This window comes from Ascaphus truei, chromosome 3, assembly GCF_040206685.1.
Source record: "Ascaphus truei isolate aAscTru1 chromosome 3, aAscTru1.hap1, whole genome shotgun sequence".
Lineage (NCBI taxonomy): Eukaryota > Metazoa > Chordata > Amphibia > Anura > Ascaphidae > Ascaphus > Ascaphus truei.
In genome coordinates this window covers 423,872,468-423,888,250 of record NC_134485.1, presented here as the reverse complement: position 1 = coordinate 423,888,250, position 15,783 = coordinate 423,872,468, and the positions used below count along the sequence as shown (strand labels likewise).

The following is a 15,783-nucleotide window of genomic DNA, read 5'->3' as shown; positions in this document are numbered from 1 at the left end:
TGAATCGGGTGTGATCCAGACGATTTTGTCTTTTTACTTTCATTTATTACATTAGTTTTATTAGTTATCTTTGCATTTCATTAGATGTTGTAGTGTATGCATGGTTGTTATTTGTGGTTAGTCTATCAGTCTTAGTTTGTCTTTTGTGTAGCTATGTCTTGTTAGAAAATTCATAGTATATATTGCTAGCAAATACTTATACTATTTGTCTTCTCCCACATTCCCAGAGAACTCTTCGAGGTCATCTGGAACACAACCGGATCTTCTAAACCGGACTCTATGTGCACACTAGTACATGTTTTTCTCAATTTAAATTGGTCAAAAGAAAGATGCAAATAGCATTTTGGGTGAGGGTTAATAACATTTCAACCTGTCAGGAAGAGAACAGGCCTGTGTATTGCTAATTTATTTTAGTGAGTTCTGCATGGGCATGCACCCAATACATACCATCTGTCTTTCATTTGTATCTAATTTAGAAACATTTTAACAGCTGTTCTTAATTTAAGAAGCCTTTTTAATTGTGTGCCTATATGGACCATGTGAAAATCAGACAACACTATAATAACACATACTCCATACACCCAGTCCCCATCTCATTCACACCCTCACCCGTTGGGCATACACCCATTCATATCCTACACTCATAGCACACATCCATTTATATCCTACACTCATAGCACTCATCCATTCATATCCTACACTCATAGCACTCACCCATTCATATCCTACACTCATAGCACTCACCCATTCATACCTTACACTCATGGCACTCACCCATTCATATCCTACACTCATGGCACTCACTCATTCATATCCTACACTTATGGCACTCACCCATTCATATCCTACACTCATGGCACTCACCCATTCATATTCTATACTTATGGCACTCACCCATCCTTATCCTACCCCCATAGCACTCACCCATTCATATCCTACACTCATGGCACTCACCCATTCATATCCTTCCCTCATGGCACTTACCCTTCATATCCTACATTCATGGCACTCACCCATTCATATCGTACACTCATGGCACTCACCCATTCATATCCTACACTCATGGCACTCACCCACTCATATCTTACACTCATGGCACTCACCCATTCATATCCTACACTCCTGGCACTCGCCCATTCATATCCTACACTCATAGCACTCACCCATTCATATCCTACACTCATGGCACTCACCCATCCATATCCTGCACTCATGGCACTCACCATTCATATCCTACACTCATGGCACTCACCCTTCAGATCCTATACCCATGGCACTCACCCATTAATATCCTACACTCATGGCACTCACCCATTCATATCCTAAACTCATGGCACCACCCATTCATATCCTACACTCATGGCACTCACCCATTCATATCCTACACTCATGGCACTCACCCATTCATATCCTACAATTATGACACTCACCCATTCATATCCTACACTCATGGAACTCACCCATCCAGATCCTACACTCATAGCACTCACCCATTCATATCCTACACTCATGGCACTCATCCATTCATATCCTACACTCATGGCACTCACCCATTCATATCCTACACTCATGGCACTCACCCATTCATATCCTACACTCATATTACTCAAGCATTTATATCCTACACTCATGGCACTCGCCCATTCATGTCCTACACATAGCACTCACCCATTCATATCCTACACTCATGGAACTCACCCATCCAGATCCTACACTCATAGCACTCACCCATTCATATCCTACACTCATGGCACTCACCCATTCATATCCTACACTCATGGCACTCACCCATTCATATCCTACATTCATGGCACTCACCTTTTCATATCCTACACTCATATCCTACACCCACAGCGTCATTTGATGCCCGTCACCATGGCAACGCAGGGGGGGTCACGTGATGTCACATGACCCATGACGTCATTTGAGGCAGAAAGGAAGGTAAGGTGGGGGGCCCAAGCACTGAGGGAGTGGAGGCCTGGGGGCGCAGCAGCAGAAGTTTGCGCACCCCTTATAGGAAAAGGAAAGATGTGCAAACGATCATAATGCAGCCACAATTTTTTTTTCCCCCCAAATTCAGTTTCTTGCAAAATCTTTTGCCAATTATGCTTTCAGCAAATGATCACCAAACAGTGAGTGAAACATAGTGTGCGTTTGCTATACGGTAAGTATATAGTATCAGCATTAAGCAAATCTAGCGGGTGTTAAAGAATTTGGCAAATGAGCATATTAAAGGAAATCGCGATGCACAATGATTTCATGTATGGCGGATTGTGACAAGGTCACATTTTTTTTTTACTACTGAAAAAGGCCAAATTTCGCCGGGTCAGCGACTTTGGGTGAATGGTTCACACATCTCTTTTCAAATGGAGGAGTTAGATGGGACACAGGTAATAATGAGATGTATCACGTTGAGCACATCCGTCACTTTCTCTCCCTTCAATCAGTTTAACTTCCTGACTCCTAACAAACTGCGTCAGATGTAAGAAACTCTTTTCTTTGCTCTATATTCGTTTTGACGCGTGGCTGCCTCTGGGTTTTATATATTTTCGTGAACAGTTGTTGGAAAACTGTGACCACATGTTTTCTCCTCCCATTGACACAATTACCAGCCACTCCATCCACCAGAACTTCACCCATTCACTCACCTGTTTCCTAGACACTCAGACATTCTTCTTATCATCACAGATACTGTAGCATTCTCTGTCTGCAGGTAGCACCAGCCCTTACACAAGATACTTGATGGTAGTCAGCTGGTTGCAATGCCTTTGTTTGTCATTTTCTTTAAGTTCCCCAGTAGCTCAGCAGAAGGTTTTTTTCCCTCCCATTGTGTCCTGGACGCAGAACTCTGCAAGCTCCTCTATCTCTCACCGAGTCACCGGCTGGGAGCTGGACTCGTAAGATTTCTTTTATTCTTGTGAATGCAGCATCACAAGAGTCCAGCTCTTGCCATGTGAAGGCTGAAGGAGCAGCTCAGTGAGGGAAGGCACTGGCTGAAAAACAGCACCACTGAGTGTGACTCAGGGGAGCCTGGCTCAAATCTCGGTGTCAGCTCTGTGTAATCTTGGGCAAGTCCCTTTATCGCCCTGTGCCTCAGGCACTACAAAATAGATTGTAAGCTCTATGGGGCAGGGACATGTGCCCGAAAAATGTACCTGGACAGCGCTATACAAGAAACAAAAAAACATTATTAAAGGAGAGGCAGAGAGGAAACTTGCTGATTTCCAAATGCACTAAAGGCTGCTAAGCTTAGCACGACTCAGTACTCATTTAAATGAACAGGAGTGAAAGCGTGCTACAGCTTAGCACCCTGTAAGTGCAACAGTGCCCTATACATTCACCACTCGCCATGTGGCGAATGGGCCAATGATTGTGGGGAAAGGGGCCCCAGGGGAGAGAGCCAAGATATGAGCAGGCAAGATTTTTGGTGGGGGGTGTGGTGGAGGCGTGCCCATTATGTCATGCGGCTGGTTCACTCTCATTGGCTTAACCGCCGCCGTGACAAGACCACCTCTCGGTCGCTGCGTCCCAAAACGTATCTTTTGGCAAAGGCGGGTCGCGCATCGCGTTTTGTACGTGCCCGCAAACACACGCCGACTGGGGCCTGCCTCATAGAGGGCTGTACTTGGTGTGCGGCGCGCATGCCGTCGCGGGTACAGCCACGGCAACCGGAGATGAAGCCTAACATAGTATTGAAGCAGGGGGTCTCCTGAGCTGAACCGCATTAATTTCAGCCTCGGGTACCCCCTGCTTCCTGAGTTACATGCCTCTGTATGGGGTGCCGGTATTTTTGTGTTAATCCTGATGGGCAATTAGTCTGTTCGCGGGGATTCCGTCAGCAGGCAGTGGTCAGGAAGTTGCAATCTCGTTTCCTGACCGACACTGCGACAAACCATCTGACCGCATCTGTATTAAATCCTATTGGCCCACTATTTGCATTGATACATATGCCCCAATGTCTGGGGGCTCAGGCACATGAAGGTAGGGATGAGGAGAGCCCTGGACCTGTAGGGGGTGGGGCAGCATGAATTAAGGCTGAGGAGACCCTCCGCTAAGGAATTGTGAAGTCAGGATTGAGACTGTGGGGTCAGAAGGGTATTTAAGGAGGGAGGAAGGAATCTTACCTCCCTCTTTCTACAGATCCCTCTACATTTAAGTTCTCACGACCCACCCCGGATTTGTTGTTTTGATGGGTGATAGATGGATAAAGGGGTTGGACATTGCTCTATATACTTGTTACAGTTTACAGAAGATGGTATGGCAGGAGTAGTGTGACATGGGGGGTGAGGGGAAGACTAATTCAGTATTGGCTCCTTGGTGGTGAGAGGTTGGACCTCTTAATTGGAAGTGATGGGGAAGACAATATCATTCCCGGCTTGGGGTGGCCAGAATGGGAGTGTCCTTCTGTAAGGTGTGATTATGTGCCATGTGGCCTGAGTGGCGAGTGGCAATGTGGGTACGAGCTGACGATATGCCTTCGATCTCTTGGTATGTGATAATCTGGCTGGGTCCCTATATTCTGTTAATGGTTGTGTTTAACATATTGATGTGTTATTGATAACGCTGTGAGTGGTTGCTCCTCACAAGAAGTTGTGGGGTGTGGTTTTTCGGGGCTCGGTGGAGAGGACTGGTTCGAGGCATGTGTACTTCATGTACAGGTCACAAGAAGGTAGCAACAATATGATTAAAACCATCTGTATGAAAAGAAAAAGTCCTATTAAAAGTAGTAGCATATTGTATACATTTTGTGCTGTTTATTTGCCCCAGAATGACTCTACTTTTGCCTTGATACATAGGGGGAGATGTATCAACGTAAAGAAAGTGCAAATAGAAGTTTGTTTTGAATCGTTGCTCCATTTTCTGCTCGCGTTTGTGCCAAATGTATCAAAGTGTTTCTTACATTTGACGCAAACTGTTGGCCAGAAACGTTTGCGCCGCCTCAGACCTGGCGGATTATTTTTAACGCAAATACAAGATACAGAAGTGACGCAGAGTTTGCTGCAACTCATTATAATCTTTGCATATTGTATACCTTCCCTAACTCCTCCTATTGTGACTCCCCAAATCGCACAGCGATGCAAACGGCGCAAAATTAGAACAAAGACCTTGATACATTAATGCAGGGGTGCGCAAACTGGGGGGCAGGGCGTGGCGGTTGCAGAGGCCCTGCGCTCATCCCCGAGGCATTTAAATTAAATGCAGAGGGATTGCGCGAGGCCTCTGTAACCTACTTACCGGGATTCAGAGTCTTTGTTGTGCCGCATCGCCATGGCAACACGGCGTCAAATGACACCGCGGGGACGTGTGACGTAACATCACATGACCCCGTGGCGTCATTTGACGCCCGTCGCCATGGCAACGGGGTCATGTGACGTCACCCGGTAAAAAAGTAAGGGGGCGCGAGCACCTGTGGGAGCAGGAAGGGGGGGGGGGGGGCGCAGCTCCAAAAGTTTGCACTCCGCTGCATTAATGCGAGATGAAAATGACGCAATCTGCATCAATTTTGTTGCCAACTTGCTATGATACATCCCCCTCCCCCGTAGACCTCGGTGCCATTACAACTAGAATAATCAGATCACATTTGCTGCAGTGTTTCAGAAGCCTTACTCAGGGAAGCAATTGTTAGGGATTGTAGGTCTGGTATTTATTTATAGCATTCTTTTTTAACACCCGCGTCCGCTCTTTTAATTTATGTTGAATTCCTTAGGGGGAAAAAAAAAAGACATATTTTTCAGCGTTAAAAGTGCCACTTGATTTTGGCTTCACTGGTCCATTATTTTTACTTCTGTTTATTCTGCATGTGTGTGTGTCCCGAAGCTGTCTGTTGCTACTGCATCATGGTATAGGGAGTGGCAGCAAGAAGTGTGAGTGATTTTCTGCTTCGCCGTATATTGGTTCTGAGCAAAAGTGGATGATGATTGGTCATGGATTTGATCCTTATCAGTTAATACTGAAAACCCCTCAATCCATAATCAGAGTGCATCCTAATAGCTTTCCCATTTAACGGGCAACTGAGTTTGCTAATGCCTGCCTTTTACTGCTGCCCTGTATCACTGTAGATCATTACACAGCACGGCAACCCTATAACCATTGGTCCCTATGCACTGGAAGCTGCAGAGATTTGTTATGCAAGTCCTGTGCCCATAGAAAACAGCGCTGGCAATGACGATCGAACCAATCAGGCTAGGAAACAGGGCATGGCACTTCAGGAAAAAAGATTTTTGATGCAGCTGCTGCGTTTTGGGGAGTCTGCATCAAATTCTTTGTTGTGGGCAGTTGCTGTTTGAGAAGGAAATAAGAACAGCAGGGAGGGCCAGATTAAGGAGAGAGGGGGATAATCAGGGAGAACGAATTCTTGTGCATATACTGTACACCTACGTGGCGAGCAGGTTTGAAGAGATGTCGCTGCGTGTTGCTGGATGGATTATGTGTGAATTGACAGCAACTACATAGGGAGAAGGAGTGAAATAGCTGAGGCTACGGTATCTGCCTACATTGTAACAAGCACCACTGGGAATATCTTGCGGGAGAAAGCAGTAAGCGCTACAGGCCTTTCTCATGGAGAACATCTTTTTGTGAGTATCAATAGATACGTTACGGAATGTTTGTGCAACTGTATGCATCCGAAGATTAATAGTCTCTCAGCATGCCGTGGTGCGGAAAGTCTCCGGGGAGCGTGAGTGCCGTCTGTCCGTGTTATGTGATAATGTATTGCTTTTCAGAGGGTGTTGCCCATATTGTAATTCCAGTGCCCTACAAACATATGCCTGGAATCTGTCATCTCTTTTTATTCCTACAGGCTGTAATCTACATTTGGAGCCATTGAAAGAAGGATGTTTATGGCGACTGCCGTAGACTGTAAAGGGTTACACTGCTGTAAAACTGAATGTGCAAGGCTGAAATATTGTGACAGTCTGATTAAATATATATAATTTGTTCCCTCATACTATGCATATGTAGCACTGGATTAGTATAGGAGGAGACAGGAGTTCAACGATGAATTTGCATTATATTTGCTAGGATCAGTCGTGTCCAAATCACTCAGCCTTTGCTACCAGGGAAATAAGACACAAGATCAAGTGATCTTAATCTTTTAACACCATCTGTTTAGTGAGGGTTTGTTTGTCTATCTCTGGAGGTGATATACAGTGTGTAACTGTGCTAGCCTGTCCTGCTTTATCCAACGCTGGTCTTGTATATAATGTTATCTCCCTTCCTTATTCTCGAAATATCCTTGCATTTATGACCCTCTTTACAGTGGCGCTATTGGGACTGGGGAAATGTCCATTTACTGAGGGACAAAGAAAAAAAGCAAAGTCTGAGAATCTGAAGCAAAGACAAATGAATGTACAGTTGATCCCGAGTACAATAAATAATTCAGCAGTAAATAAAAACGTGTGATAGGAGAAGGATTTATCCCCAGCCAGTTAGTATTCCAGATTCTTCCCGAACACTCTCAGAATCACTACTCTACAGGCACACCCCACATTAACGTACGCAATGGGACCGGAGCATGTATGTAACACAGGCATAGCCTACATTAACGTACGCAATGGGACCGGAGCATTTATGTAACACAGGCACACCCCACATTAACGTACGCAATGGGACCGGAGCATGTATGTAACACAGGCATACCCCGCATTAACGTACGCAATGGGACCGGAGCATGTATGTAACACTGTATATGTTTCTTTTCGATCCCAGTGCAGAACAGTACATGGGAGAGGGGGTCAGTATATCATTCATTGCTTCTACTTTGTTGCTCCAGTCACGTGGGACAATACGGTATAATCTATTTTAATAACCCACCATAAGAATTTATGGGCCAAATTGAAGATTTTTTTTAAGAAGCCGTTCATCTTGCAAATTTTTTTTACCCTTTCTTTTTTTCTTTTTACATGTAGGGGGTCTCTGGAGCTGAACCGTGTTAATTTCAGCTCTGGAGACCCCATGCTTCTCGGGAGACTTACCGGGGGAGGGGACCGCCAGTAGGATACCCTCCAGGGGAAACAAAAATAAAGGTCTAAATCTTCTGCGTTACACGGACTGATAGTAAGCCGCAACGTCATCCGTCATGGTTTCCTATTGGCCCGCGTGGCGTGGGGGGATTTAAATCTCTAGGAAGTACCGGTTCTAAATTGTCAGGTAAGTATCTCAGGAAGCAGGGGGTCTCCAGAGCCGAAAATACTTGGTTCTACTCCGGAGACCCCTCTGGGGGCGCAGCACTACTGCTTTAAAATAAAATAGGTCTATCCTTGAGATTTAATATACAAGCAAAGTGGAAGGACGGAAGTCCACCTTCTCCCCTCTACTATGTTGCTATTGCAGATTGTATCCGAAGAGCCTTGTGTGAGCTCTCAGAAATATCTGTACATTTATCATCATCATCCTTTATTGTTGAAGTAAGTACAGGCCTCCACTTAAGGGGGGATCGCAATACTTTACAGTCAATTTGAGAACAACTACAATTAAATGCAAATATTTTGTAACACACGAGACAGCCAGGAAACTCCAGAGTTATAATAATAAATGGCTGCATTAAATGAACAAAGATAAATACACATTCAGTTTACAGATATTTAAGGGATAGTCAGAGATGTGATTTATGGGCATAAGTAAAGTTTACAGACAGGATTCAAATTGTGTTAGGAGAGGTCGGATAGGCCTGAAATTTGTTAGAAGAGGTAGGATAGGCCTGCAATGTGTTTAAAGAGGTAGGATAGGCCTGCAATGTGTTGGAAGAGGTCGGATAGGCCTGCAATGTGTTAGAAGAGGTCGGAGAGGCCTGCAATGTGTTAGAAGAGATCGGATACACCTGCAATGTGTTAGAAAAGGTCGGATAGGCCTGCAATGTGTTAGAAGAGGTCGGATAGGCCTGCAATGTGTTAGAAGAGATCGGATACACCTGCAATGTGTTAGAAGAGGTAGGGTAGGCCAGCAATGTGTTAGAAGAGGTAGTATAGGCTAGCAATGTGTTAGAGAGGTAGGACCGGTCTGCAATGTGTTAGGAGAGGTAGGATAGGCCTGCAATGTGTTAGAAGAGGTAGGATAGGCCTGCAATGTGTTAGAAGAGATCGGTTACACCTGCAATGTGTTAGAATAGGTCAGATAGGCCTGCAATGTGTTAGAAGAGGTCGGAGAGGCCTGCAATGTGTTAGAAGAGGTCGGATAGGCCTGCAATGTGTTAGAAGAGGCCGGATAAACCTGCAATGAGTTAGAAGAGGTCGGATAGGCCTGGAATGTGTTATAAGAGGTAGGATAGGTCTGCAATGTGTTAGAAGAGGTAGGATAGGTCTGCAATGTTTTAGAAGAGGTAGGATATGCCTGCAATGTGTTAGAAGAGATCTGATACACCTGCAATGTGTTAGAAGAGGTCGGATAGGCCTGCAATGTTTTAGAAGAGGTCGGATAGGCCTGCAATGTGTTAGAAGAGGTCGGATAGGCCTGCAATGTGTTAGGAGAGGTAGGATAGGCCTGCAATATGTTAGAAGAGATCGGATACACCTGCAATGTGTTAGAAGAGGTCGGATAGGCCTGCAATGTGTTAGAAGAGGTCGGATAGGCCTGCAATGTGTTAGAAGAGGTCGGATAGGCCTGCAATGTGTTAGAAGAGGTCGGATAGGCCTGCAATGTGTTAGAAGAGGTAGGATAGGTCTGCAATGTGTTAGAAGAGGTAGGATATGCCTGAAATGTGTTAGAAGAGATATGATACACCTGCAATGTGTTAGAAGAGGTCGGATAGGCCTGCAATGTGTTAGAAGAGGTCGGATAGGCCTGCAATGTGTTAGAAGAGGTCGGATAGGCCTGCAATGTGTTAGAAGAGGTTGGATAGGCCTGCAATGTGTTAGAAGAGGTCGGATAGGCCTGCAATGTGTTAGGAGAAGGAGGGTAGGCCTGCAATGTTTTAGAAGAGGTCCTGCCTCAAGGAGCTTACAATCTATGGGCTGGGTAAATTGGAAAGAGGGGGTGAGAGGGTTGGTGCGTATCAGAAGCATTATTTCAAATTAGACCCAGTAGTTGTTAATAGGGGATAAGAAACAGCACTACTTTATCATAGAGAACAACTACTCTTTGCTTTGCAAACTAATTTTCAATGGAAATTCTTACTTTTACATTTTTTACAATTATTTTAGGAAGGTTAAATCTTTTTTTGTTTAGAGAGCCCAGATCATGGATCATCTAACAACATGTATGCCATGCCTATCTAACAGAACATGTATGCCATGCCTATCTAACAGAACATGTATCTCATGCCTATCTAACAGAACATGTATGCCATGCCTATCTAACAGAACATGTATCTCATGCCTATCTAACAGAACATGTATCTCATGCCTATCTAACAGAACACGTATGCCATGCCTATCTAACAGAACATGTATCTCATGCCTATCTAACAGAACATGTAGGCCATGCCTTTCTAACAGAACATGTATCTCATGCCTATCTAACAGAACACGTATGCCATGCCTATCTAACAGAACATCTATCTCATGCCTATCTAACAGAACATATATGCCATGCCTATCTAACAGAACATGTATCTCATGCCTATCTAACAGAACATGTATGCCATGCATATCTCACAGAACATGTATGCCATGCCTATCTAACAGAACATGTATGCCATGCCTATCTCACAGATAATTTGTGCAATGCCTATCTAACAGAACATGTGTGCCATGCCTATCTAACATAACATGGATCTCATGCCTATATAACAGAACATGTATGCCATGCCTATCTAACAGAACATGTATCTCATGTCTATCTAACAGAACATGTATGCCATGCCTATCTAACAGAACATGTATGCCATGCCTATCTAACAGAACATGTATGCCATGCCTATCTAACAGAACATGTATGCCATGCCTATCTAACAGAACATGTATCTCATGCCTATCTAACAGAACATGTATGCCATGCCTATCTAACAGAACATATATGCCATGCCTATCTAACAGAACATGTATCTCATGCCTATCTAACAGAACATGTATGCCATGCATATCTCACAGAACATGTATACCATGCCTATCTCACAGATAATGTGTGCCATGCCTATCTAACAGAACATGTGTGCCATGCCTATCTAACAGAACATATATGCCATGCCTATCTAACAGAACATGTATCTCATGCCTATCTAACAGAACATGTATGCCATGCATATCTCACAGAACATGTATGCCATGCCTATCTAACAGAACATGTATGCCATGCCTATCTCACAGATAATGTGTGCCATGCCTATCTAACAGAACATGTGTGCCATGCCTATCTAACATAACATGGATCTCATGCCTATATAACAGAACATGTATGCCATGCCTATCTAACAGAACATGTATCTCATGTCTATCTAACAGAACATGTATGCCATGCCTATCTAACAGAACATGTATGCCATGCCTATCTAACAGAACATGGATCTCATGCCTATATAACAGAACATGTATGCCATGCCTATCTAACAGAACATGTATGCCATGCCTATCTAACAGAACATGTATGCCATGCCTATCTAACAGAACATGGATCTCATGCCTATCTAACAGAACATGTATGCCATGCCTATCTAACAGAACATGTTTACCATGCCTATCTAACAGAACATGTTTACCATGCCTATCTAACAGAACATGTATGCCATGCCTATCTAACAGAACATGTTTACCATGCCTATCTAACAGAACATGTTTACCATGCCTATCTAACAGAACATGGATCTCATGCCTATTTAACAGAACATGTATGCCATGCCTATCTAACAGAACATGTATACCATGCCTATCTAACAGAACATGGATCTCATGCCTATCTAACAGAACATGTATGCCATGCCTATCTAACAGAACATGTATCTCATGCCTATCTAACAGAACATGGATCTCATGCCTATCTAACAGAACATGTATGCCATGCCTATCTAACAGAACATGTTTCTCATGCCTATCTAACAGAACATGTATACCATGCCTATCTAACAGAACATGTATACCATGCCTATCTAACAGAACATGAATCTCATGCCTATCTAACAGAACATGTATGCCATGCCTATCTAACAGAACATGTATCTCATGCCTATCTAACAGAACATGTATCTCATGCCTATCTAACAGAACATGTTTACCATGCCTATCTAACAGAACATGGATCTCATGCCTATCTAACAGAACATGTATGCCATGCCTATCTAACAGAACATGTATCTCATGCCTATCTAACAGAACATGTTTACCATGCCTATCTAACAGAACATGTTTACCATGCCTATCTAACAGAACATGGATCTCATGCCTATCTAACAGAACATGTTTACCATGCCTATCTAACAGAACATGTTTACCATGCCTATTTAACAGAACATGTATCTCATGCCTATCTAACAGAACACGTATGCCATGCCTATCTAACAGAACATGTATCTCATGCCTATCTAACAGAACATGGATATCATACCTATCTAACAGAACATGTATGCCATGCCTATCTAACAGAACATGTATGCCATGCCTATCTAACAGAACATGTATGCCATGCATATCTAACAGAACATGTATGCCATGCCTATCTAACAGAACATGTATGCCATGCCTATCTAACAGAACATGGATCTGATGCCTATCTAACAGAACATGTATGCCATGCCTATCTAACAGAACATGTATCTCATGCCTATCTAACAGAACATGTATACCATGCCTATCTAACAGAACATGTTTACCATGTGTCATGGAACAAGAATCACATTCCTGCCCGACCCCCCTTCTGCTTGTCAGCTCCTTAAGTTCAGCTGCAGGCATTGGCTCCACATACACACACTGTGCCTGTGTAACATGCAACAATGTTGCATTTTTTGCCTCTGAGCACATAATCAGTGAACTGCTACTGCAGCTTCTCCAGTCCTCCCAGTTAATGGACTTTCCCATGTTCTCCCCTGTCTTTTGCTGACAGTTAGTGCAGTCCCACTCAACCTTTAGTGTGACCCCTGCCCCTCACTTTCTTTTCCACCCTAGATTACAGTGAGTACAGACCTGTCTGCATCCACCCCTGGTAAGGCCTTTCTCTCTTACCATAGTCTAACCCCATAGAAGCATCCCACATAGAGAAGCACTCTCTGCCTACACCACACCTACAAGTTCCTGTGTTTTCTAATCCAGCAATAAAATTAAGAAAGACATTAAGGACTTGTCATGCTTTGGAAGAGGGAGGACATGAGTTGAGCTTACTGGAACTAATCATACATCATTCGTGACCCTGGTTCCAGGAAAGTAAGAGAGAGACCGTGTATTAGAGGTCTACGCAGAAGCTATCACTCACAGCCTTCATGCTACAAAAGTGCAGCTCTACACAGCTATACAGCAAACTGCTACAGCTTTCTGCAAAAACAAGCAGCAGCTTCACTCTGCCAGACAGGGCAGCAAGCTTTATACAGCAAACTGCATACAGCCCGCAACCTTACAGATAAGCAAGCAGCTTACACTGCACAAGCAACCCTGCACACAAGGCAGCAGCTTTGCAAACAGACTGTACACACAAACCTAATTGCCTTTTTCTCTGTCTGAGTCCACCCGCTGCTCAGCCCCACAGTGAGGAGCCAACGGACACCTGTAAGTACAGCTACCCCAACGCTGCACGCTGCAGGACACCGCTCGGCATCATCTGAGACAGACGCCCATCGCTGAAAAGGTAAAAGACCGCACGCCACACGCACTGGCAAAGGCCTACACACACCTACAGCATGGCAGAACTCAGAGCCTCACCAGACATCACGCAGGAAAGCGATCTCTCAGACACAGAGACCGCTGCGCAACTGCAACAGGCGCAGGCAGGCGCAAGGCCTAAACGGGCAGTCACACTGACACAAAAGGCCCGCGAGAAATATGAGAATGACATTGAAGCGCACCGCGCTAAATTAGAGTTGGTCTGGAGCACAACCACACTGGGAATACGCAACGTTAGTAGCATTGGCAACTATGCGCAACAGCTCGAGCAGGCAATAACGCAACTAAGGACCGATTACTCGCGTTATCAAGAACTGTCAGAAGCATACATTACTTACCTGACCAGGGCCAACACCAGCGAAAGCCTGCAAGAAAGAGACTTACAAAATGACATTGACCTTACACGTGACAGCCGCGTGCGGACCGCTATCCGCTATCACAGACGCGCAAAGCGTGAGAAAAGAGCTCCTCCTGGAGACCGCGTCGCAGCGCTCCAGCACATCAAGGCACTCATCAAGGTCAGCAAGATCAGCACAATCCAACACGTCTAGCGCGAGCACAAACGCCACCAAGGCGCGAGCCACCGCAGAGGCCGCACGTGCCAGGGCCGAATATAGTCGCAGAGAGGCAGCCGTAAGGGCAAAAAAAGCGCGCATAGAAGAGGAGGAGCAGAATGCCGCTGCTGCCAATGCTGCTGCCGCTGCTACCGCCGCCGCTGCAAATGCCGCCGCCGCTGCTACCGCCGCCGCTGTAAATGCCGCCGCCGCTGCTACCGCCGCCGCTGCCAATGCCGCCGCTGCGCGCAGAAAGGCCGAATTGGACGCGGATCTAGAGGCACTTAATCAAGAGAAGGAAGCCGCCATAGCCCAAGCGGAAGTCCTAGAAGCAGCCGCACAACAGGACGGCGGGGAGCTACCGTACAGACGGATAGCTTCAGAGGATCCAGCCCAACGCACTGAAGACTACGTAAGGAGCCTCTTCAGTGTAAACACCAGCGCACCATCTCAACACGGATGGAGCGACACCACAGATACCGAAGACTCGCTAGGACCACGAGGAGAAGACGCTGCTCCATCAATGGCACATGCTGCCTGGGATAGCCACAGCCACAAGAGTGATCCACACGCCAGCGCGCACACGGATGCACCACCACAGGCTCGCAATCCAGGTACACCCACGCGGGAGAAAACAGCCCCTCACACTGGCCAGCAGCCATCACGCGTCCACGCCAAGGAAGAGGCGACCGCACAGACCGTCCCAGCAACTACCTCAGAACGGGGCAAACGCGACGATGTCTCAGGTCTGACAGACATAGCCAAGTACATGATCCGGTGCGACTTGGTGCACGCAGGACTCATCAGCTTCGACGACCGCCCTGAGAACTACCGGACGTGGAAGTTCACGTTCAAAGACGCAATCGACAGCTTGGACTTCTCAGCAAGGGAAGAGCTCAACCTGTTAGTTAAGTTCTTGGGGAACGTATCCAGGGAGCAAGCGCAGAGACTTCGGACGGCAAACGCACATCAACCCCAAGTAGGCCTGGACCTAGTGTGGGAAAGGCTAGAAGAGACCTATGGCAGCCCTGAAGCAGTCGAGGATTCACTCTTCAAAAGAATCGAGAGCTTCCCCAAGATCACGAGTAAAGACTACTCGAAGTTACGAGATCTTGGAGACCTATTGCAAGAACTGGAGTTCGCAAGGAAAGACCATTCCTTAATAGGTCTCAACGCCCTAGATTCAGCTCGTGGAGTGAGACCCATCCTGGAGAAGCTACCCTTCAACCTCCAAGAAAGGTGGCTTTCACAAGGTTCCAAATACAAAAGGGAGAAGCAGGTTGTCTTCCCCCCATTCTCATTCTTCGTGAGCTTCATCTGCGAAGCGGCAAAGACAAGAAACGATCCCAGTTTCATCTTAGGTGCGCAAACCACATACAGTGCAAGCAGCCCGAAGAACGAGAGACCAACGACGAGATATGGTAACCCCCAAACACCCATCTCGGCCCGCAGGACGGACGTGCCTCCCACGGCCCAAACTACTCCCGATCAGT

The 15,783-nt window shown here is 45.7% G+C and overlaps 1 protein-coding gene across 11 annotated transcripts in view; it reads left to right on the top strand.

Annotated features, from left to right (window-relative positions):
* Nucleotides 1–15,783, top strand: part of LOC142490456 (beta-arrestin-1) — a 338,250-nt gene that overhangs the window by 98,762 nt on the left and 223,705 nt on the right. The window contains exon 1 of one of the 11 annotated variants that reach the window (XM_075592784.1): nucleotides 5,964–6,575. The exons of the other annotated variants lie outside the window; for them this stretch is intronic. Within the exon in view, the coding sequence (XP_075448899.1) occupies nucleotides 6,559–6,575 (17 nt within the window). The 5' untranslated portion in view covers nucleotides 5,964–6,558. Of the gene's footprint in view, nucleotides 1–5,963; nucleotides 6,576–15,783 lie in introns of those variants that run through there. 11 annotated transcript variants of the gene reach the window in all.